Consider the following 7,994-nt stretch of genomic DNA (forward strand, 5'->3'; position numbering starts at 1 on the left):
TGCACTTGGGGGGAAGATATTAATGTTGCTAATAAATTGATCCTTATGGATTGAGTAAAAGCACTTTGGGAGCACCCAGGGATGTAACTGGTGATATGGAAATACTTTGTTCATTGAATAATTTAACCAAGGAAATAGTGACTTTCTTTGCAAGGTCACAAATAAATGTCTGAAGGTGGCAGGACAAGTCAGTAAGACTTTTTTTTAAAAAGGCATCTCCGATCCTGGCCTTTAAATAGAGGTGTAGGGTACAAAAGCAAGGGATTTAGATCACCGCCTGAAGTATTGTATCCTATTCTAAGTATCAAACTTCAAGTAATGTCAGGGACTTGGGGAGAATGAAGAGGACAATTTCTAGGAAGTTCCAGGACTGTGGGACTTCAGTGAGGTGGAGAAATTGGGATTTCTCTCTCAAAAGCAGAGAAGACGAAGGGGATATTTAATAGAGTTTCTCAAAATCCTGTGTTTTGATGGAGTAGATAGAGGAATTGGTGGGGGAGGTGGTTAGCAGAGAACAGAGGATGCAGATTTGCGATGATTGACTAAAGAAGCAAAGGAGATTAGAATTTACTTTACAGCACATTATGATTTGAAGGAGCGATGGTTAGCAATTCAATAATGACTTTGAAAAAGGATTAGAGATGTTCTTGAAAAGCCACATTTGCAAGACTGACCTGGGAAAGAAACCAGAGCATTGGGCTAATTGGATAGCTTGGCATGGACATCTGCGTCAAATGGGTGCTCCTTTTGTGCTGATTTCTGTCATTGATAACTGGAATTTAATCATCATTTGGTATATTCTGAAAAGCTCACCAGGCTTTTGTTAAAACACCAACAAATCCAGTGCCAGTCCCTGTTCCAGTTGTGAAGCTCCTTTGGACTTGAACCTTTCCCTTTGTCTCTCAGTAATACGTAACTTGGCATTTATTTCATATTTACAGTGGATGCTGCCCAAGGCTGAGGTTTAAACAAGATGTACATCAGTCCAAATCTCTCCCAGCCTAAGCTCTTCTCCAGATATTAATATCATTGTCGACTGTTAACAACATTTGACGTGTTTGCAACACCTTTTTAATCGCCAGAAATCTCCATGGCATTTCATTGAGGCACTTTCTTTTGTTTGTTTGTTTATTAGTGTCACAAGTAAGCTTGCATTAATGAAGTTACTGTGAAAATGCCCTAGTCGCCACGCTCTGGTGCCTGTTCGGGTTCACTGCGGGAGAATTTAGCACGGCCAATGCACCTAACCAACACGTCTTTCAGACTGTGGGAGGAAACCGGAGCACCCGGAGGAAACCCACGCAGACACGGGGAGAACGTTCAGACTCTGCACAGACAGTGACCCAAGCTGGGAATTGAGCCTGGGTCCCTGGCGCTGTGAGGCAGCAGTTTTAACCAATCGGAAGGGATTAGAATAAAGCTAAAAACAGATGGTGGAGTTTGTAGTTGAGCTGGGTTTGGTGAAGGATGGTTGTTTCCCTGGAACTAAAACTGGTCAGTCTTTAAGTATGGGTTTTCATACTTGTCGATGTTTCTCTTTTTGTTCTAGGTCATCATTGAAGTTACGGAAATGCTGCACAGTGCTAGTTTGCTGATCGATGATATTGAGGATAATTCTAAGCTGCGCCGTGGCTTTCCTGTAGCTCACAGCATCTATGGTGTTCCATCCGTCATAAACTCCGCCAACTATGTCTACTTTTTAAGTCTGGAGAAGGTGCTGACCCTTGATCACCCAGAAGCCATTAAAGTCTTCACACAACAACTGCTGGAGCTCCATCGGGGTCAAGGCCTGGATATCTATTGGAGAGATACATACACTTGTCCAACAATAGAAGATTACAAGGCCATGGTGCTACAGAAAACCGGAGGACTCTTCGGACTGGCTGTAGGTCTCATGCAACTGTTCTCTGAAAATAAATCTGACTTGAAGCCTCTTCTTGACACACTGGGGCTCTTGTTCCAAATACGTGATGATTATGCAAACTTGCTTTCCAGCGAATACAGTGCAAACAAGGGCTTTGGTGAAGATTTAACAGAGGGAAAGTTTTCATTCCCTGTTATTCATGCTATCTGGTCACATCCAGAAAGCACACAGGTGCAAAACATTTTGCGACAGAGGACTGAAAATATAGATGTCAAGAAATACTGTGTGAGTTATCTTGAAAAGGTGGGTTCTTTTGTTTACACCAGGGAAACACTCAAACAGTTGGAATCAGAAGCTTATAAAACAATTGACAAATTCGGAGGTAACCCACAGTTAGTAGCTTTAATTGAACAACTCGGTCAGCTGTATAAAGAGACTTAACTCTCTCCCTTTCCTCTCCTCTCACTCCAGATTCCTTTCTTGTACACTTATATTCTCTCTCACGTACTCCTTCACTTGGTCTCTTGCACTGGTGAGTGCTCTCACCTCTCTCTAACTCTCCGGGGTGTACTCAGTTAATTCTATGTATTCTTTGAGGTAGCTGTCCTCTGATCTCTGTTCCATGTGTGCCCTGTCACTTCCTCATTCTTGCAGCATGTGAAGCATTTAAACCAGCTGAGGGTTGGATCATCAGAATCACAAGATATTCATGCGATCGAAAGCTAGTTCTGTTCCACCTATAGCATCGTTAGCTCAGACTGAAGAAATGTTTTTGATGCTCCAGTATGATGCTAATTTAAAGCCCCAGTGTATTGTCAAGATTAGAGCTAGGGATAGAAATACAATCCTCAAATCTTTTGGGACTGCTTCTTTTACCAGTATGATATATTACAGATGTATGCATAGAAATATGGTAGCTGGTAGTTTTTTAATATTTTGTTTTGCTTCATGTGTGCCTGACACATCATCTGTCTTTTCCTGTCCGACTCGCCTCTTCTCCCCACCTGTAATAGTGACTTGGGAGTGCAGGGACAGTTGGTCTTTTTGCTCTTGGTACCAGTTAGTTCCACTGTGTGTGTGTGTGTGCGCGTGTAATGCTTGTCATGAGAGGCAATGGGAGAGAAGGACCTGCCGGCTGGGTTGAATAGCAGAGATCTATCCTGCAGGGATAGATTGCAACGTCGCTCTTGCGACGAGCTCTGTATCATGAGCATCGAGATCAGCGTTTGTCATGTACTTTTCTGCTCTGCTGCACCCCTTCAGACAGCTGGGCAAAACAATTGATGACTGCTATCCTCTAACTGATGCTGCGGTAACTTTGCTTGAGGTTTTACATTGGGTGAGAACGAATGGTGCTGACTCACTGAACACAGCCATGCTAATGCCCTTCCAGTTATAATTGCACAATATATACAGAAAGATGGGAGAGTTAGCACATACCGACTTGTTACAATTGCAATGTATTTTTACAATAAATTCAGGTCCGTTTTACTGGGCCGTGTATTTTACTACTTGGATTGGTTTTCAATTAAGTTAATTATTTCCACTTTGTACAAATCTCTAACAAATGAGCAATCCGGCCTTTTCATTCCATCCTTAGATTTTTCTTCCCTTTTTGAGAATATAGTCAAATTCCCTCATTTCTCTAGTCGAGAATTGCCAGGTAACTTCTTGCAAACATTAAGGCACAACTTTATGCTATGTTAATATATTCAATGTGGTATCTGCCTGCCTACTTTCGGAAGGAGGGGGATTCACTTTTGTCCTTGAAGGAAGTGATTTAAGCTGACCATGCAGGGGATTGAGTGTACCAGCTTCCATTTTCACATTATCGTACAGCCTGACTCTTCCACAAGAGTGACCTTCAGCATCAAGGGTACTGCATTTTGAATTTCTGACATACAACACTTCAGCTGAAGTTTGGAAATATTCTAGACTTAACAAGCATCAGGTCCTAAACTATCCTAATGGCGCAAATATGAGTAGGTACGATCTGATGGCCATTACAGAGCTGTGGCTGCAAGATGACAGATTAAAACCTGAATATTGAAGGGTATTAATATTTAGGAAAAGGTGGAGGGGCCGCTCTGTTTATTAAAGATGAGATTCGCACATTAGAGAGGATGGCCTAAGTTCTAGAAACCAGAATTTGAAGTAGTTTGAGTTGAGATGAGAAACTATGAATACAAAAAGTCACTTGTGAGAGTGGTGTACAGGCCCCTAATTGTAACTACATGGTAGGATGGGTGGCACAGTGGTTAGCACTGCTGTCTCAAAGCGCCAGGGACCCGGGTTCTATTCCCAGCTTGGGTGCCTGTGCGGATTCTCCCAGTGTCTGCGTGGGTTTCCTCCGGGTGCTCCAGTTTCCTCCCACAGTCCGAAAGACGTGCTGGTTAGGTGCATTGGCCAAAATTCTCCCTCCGTGTACCCGAACAGGTGTCAGTGTGTGGCAACTAGGGATTTTCACAGTAACTTCATTGCAGTGTTAATGTAAGCCTACTTGTGATACTAATAAATAAAACTTTAAACTTCTAAAAGGAAGAGATAATGGGAGCTTGTCAAAAAGCTACAGTGACAATCATGGGTTTTTAAAAGCTACATAGATAGGAAAAATCAGATTGGCGGTAGTGTAACTGAGGAGTTCTTGGTTTTCTAGAACAACACGTTCTGGAGCCATCCAGAGGATGGGCTATGTTAGACCTGATATTATGCAGCAAGGTAATGAAGGCAACCCTAGTAAGCAGCAGTCATAATATGGTTGAATTTTACATTCAGTTTTAGGGAGAAAAGAATGAGTCCGAGACTAATGGTTGAAAGCTTTAAGGACAATTATGAGGGCATGAAAGTGGAGCTAGCTAAAGTGAACTGGAAAATGTGGCTAAGAGGTAGGTCAACAAAAATGCAGTGGCAGGCGTTTAAGGGGATATTTCAAAATAGCTGCATTCCAACAAAGAAAAATTCCAAGGGGAAGGACTCATCTGTGGTGAACGAAAAATATTAAAGACTAATGAAAAAACATTTGTGCAAAGATGGGTAGCAGGTCAGAAGATTGGACAGAATATAAAGAACAGCAAAAAATGACAGAAGGATTAATAAAAGAGGGGAAATTGGAGTATGAGAGAAAGATAGCTGGAAAAATGAAGATGGCTGGAAAGAGTTTCTATATTTAAGTAAGGAAAGAGTTGTTAAAGCAAGCATTAGTCCTATCAGTGTGTCTGGGGAATTAATATTGGAAAGTAGGGAGTTGGAAGGATGCAAGTAAAATCTCAAATAGCTGTAAATCAGGAAATGGGAGGGAGCAACTCAGGAAAATTGCAATCACCAGGAAAGTGGCATTAAACAAATTGTTCAGGCTGCCAGCTGACACATCCTTGGGTCCAGATGGACATCATCCTAGGGTCTGGAAAGAAGTGGCTCGTTGGTGCATTGGTTTTAATTTTCCAAAATTCCCTGGATTCGGGGAAGGTTCCAATAAATTGGAAGACAGCAAATGTTACTCCTTTATTCAAAAAGGGAGACAGGAGACTACGGCCAGTTAGCCTAACGTCTGTTTTGGGAAAATGTTCAAAGATGTTATTAAAGATGTCATAGCAAGGCATTTCAGGAAAGTTCAAGGCAAGACAATCTGGCAGAGTCGCCATGGTTTTGTGGAAGGAAAATCACGTTTAACCAATTTATTGGAGTAATTTGAAGGTGCTACATGCTGTGGTTAGTGGTTAGCACTGCTGCCTCACAGCACCAGGGACCTGGGTTTGATTCCTGGCTTGGGTCACTGTCTGTGTGGAGTCTACATGTTCTCCCCGTGTCTGCGTGGGTTTCCTCCGGGTGCTCCAGTTTCCTCCCACACTCCAAAGATGTGCGGGTTGGGTGGATTGGCCGTGCTAAATTGCCCTTTACTGTCAGGGTAAATGCATGGGGCTATGGGGACAGGGTCTGGGTGGGAATGTGGTCGGTGCAGACTCAATGGGCTGAATGGCCTCCTGCACTGTAGGATTCTATGAAATTTCTAAGAAATGGATGTACTGTGCTTGGATTTCTCTCAAGAACCTGATGAGGTGTCAGGGATATTGCAAACAATAAAAGCTCACGGAGGGGGATAACAATTGGTGTGGAAAGATGAGTCAACTTGAAACCATATGAATGGATCTGATTCTAGATAGTAGGATGTGACTGAGTGCTGGGGCCCCAGCAATTTCCAATTTGACTTGGATGAAGGGACTGTAAGGTATGGTTGCTAAATTTTATGATAACACAAGGACAGGTAGAAAAGTAAATTGTCAAGAGGGCACAAACATGTTGAAGTGTGGGTAAGAATCTGGTAAATGGAGTTTAATGTGGGCAAATGTGAAATTGTTCAATTTGGGGTAGGAAGAATAAAAAGGAAGCAGGGGAGATTGCAGAGCTCTGATTCCACAGGATCTGGGTATCTTGGTGCATGAATCTCAAAAGGCTAGTATACAGGTATAGAGGTAATTAGAAAAGAGTTTACCAGACTAATAGGAGACTGAGGAGTGGGGGTTGGCTAATGAGAAAAAGTTGAACAGGTTACAATACAGTATCCACTGGAATGAAGAGCAAGAGGCAACTTGATTTTAACCTTTTAAGATCCTGATGGGTATTGACTGGGTGAATGTGAAGAGGATGCTTCCTCTTGGCAGAGAATCTGGAACTAGGGGTCACTGTTTAAAAATAAAAATACTCTGCCAACCATCTACTTTAACCTCTGCACTACAGCCCCAATCTCAGAAATTACGGTGGCACAGTGATTAGCACTGCTACCTCGCAGCGCCAGGGACCTGGTTCAATTCTGGCCTCGAATTACTGTTTGTGTGGAGTTTGCATGTCCTTCCCGTGTCTGCGTGGTTTCCTCTGGGTGCTCCGGTTTCCTCCCACACTCCAAAGATGTGTGGGTTAGGTGGATTGGCCATGCTAAATTGCCACTTGGTGTCAGGTGGATTAGCAGGGTAAGTATGTGGGGTTATGGGGATAGGGCCTGGGTGGGATTGGTGTCGGTGCATGCTCAATGGATCAAATAGCCTTCCTCTGCACTGTCGGATTCTATTCTAATATGAAGTTTCTTCATTTCCCTCACACCAGTTGTCACACTGGTGATTGTCAACTGGGATTGCCATTTCGGAGCCATTCTCTGCTAAGAGCTTCATGCTTGGCGGGGAGTAGATTGTGATTTATTTAAGATTTGTGTCCCCTTGCGTGTGTCATGGGAAGAGGCTTTCTCTTCCATCAAACTGGACTGCACTAAAACGAGATCCCAGAAAGAGCGAAACCACCACTGTCAATGATTGATGAGGAACAGAAGGTGGATGATCATTCTGGCTGTAACCAGTTAAGTGAGAGAAGACGGTGAGTCATGCTCAGGGAAGCACAGGGATCTAAGAGATTAAAGGTTAAGGTGCTGATTAACTACATAAACCACTCTTAATTTAGCATGACCAATACATCTAACAAAACCTACGCAAGTTACTGTTTGTGACACTTAGATATTTAAGGGTGATAAGCAGAGTTAAAATGGCAAAGTACGAATGAGATGTTTATAAATTTCGAACAAAGAACAGTACAGCACAGGAACAGGCCTTTCGGCCCCCCAAGCCTGCACCAATCATGTTGTCCTATCAAGACCAACCTCAATTTTATAAACTTCTATCAGGTCACCCCACTCAGCCTCCATCTTTCCAAGGAGAACAATCCCAGTTTATTCACTCTCTCCTCATAGCTAATACTCTCCATACCAGGCAACATCCTGGTAAACTTCTGCACTCTCCAAAGCCTCCACATCCTCCTTAGAGTCTATTCTAACAGTAACCAAATTTTGTCCTCACTGAAATCTCTTGATTACTGCAAAACAACTTTAAAAAAACACTTTGCACACTCCATACTAACAGGCAGTTGGCTGTTTTACAAAGTTATCTAAAACTGCAAGTATTCTTGAACTTTGCATCTCCTCAGAAATAACCTGATGGAACTGAAACAACTTTCTTTTTTTAACTCTATTTATTATCAATTTACAAAATGACTTAATGAAGTCAGGTTTTAAATGCATCAGGACAAATGCAAAACAACAATACAGTGCTTTATTTGTATCGTGCCTTTGTTTATTTAATGTGGTGCCTTA

At 42.4% G+C, this 7,994-nt stretch overlaps 1 protein-coding gene across 7 annotated transcripts in view; it reads left to right on the forward strand.

Annotated features, from left to right (window-relative positions):
* ggps1 (geranylgeranyl diphosphate synthase 1) overlaps positions 1-4,936 on the forward strand; it is a 90,408-nt gene extending 85,472 nt beyond the window's left edge. For 4 of the 7 annotated variants that reach the window (XM_078213394.1, XM_078213395.1, XM_078213397.1 and 1 more), the window contains one exon: positions 1,550-4,936. In XM_078213394.1, coding sequence (XP_078069520.1) covers positions 1,550-2,305 — 756 coding nt within the window. In that variant the 3' untranslated portion in view covers positions 2,306-4,936. The remainder of the gene's footprint in view (positions 1-1,549) is intronic. The other 3 variants (XM_078213400.1, XM_078213399.1, XM_078213398.1) reach the window with 1 other exon arrangement.
* The last annotated feature ends 3,058 nt before the right edge of the window (positions 4,937-7,994 follow it).

This window comes from Mustelus asterias, chromosome 5, assembly GCF_964213995.1.
Source record: "Mustelus asterias chromosome 5, sMusAst1.hap1.1, whole genome shotgun sequence".
In the NCBI taxonomy this organism is placed as follows: Eukaryota; Metazoa; Chordata; class Chondrichthyes; order Carcharhiniformes; family Triakidae; genus Mustelus; species Mustelus asterias.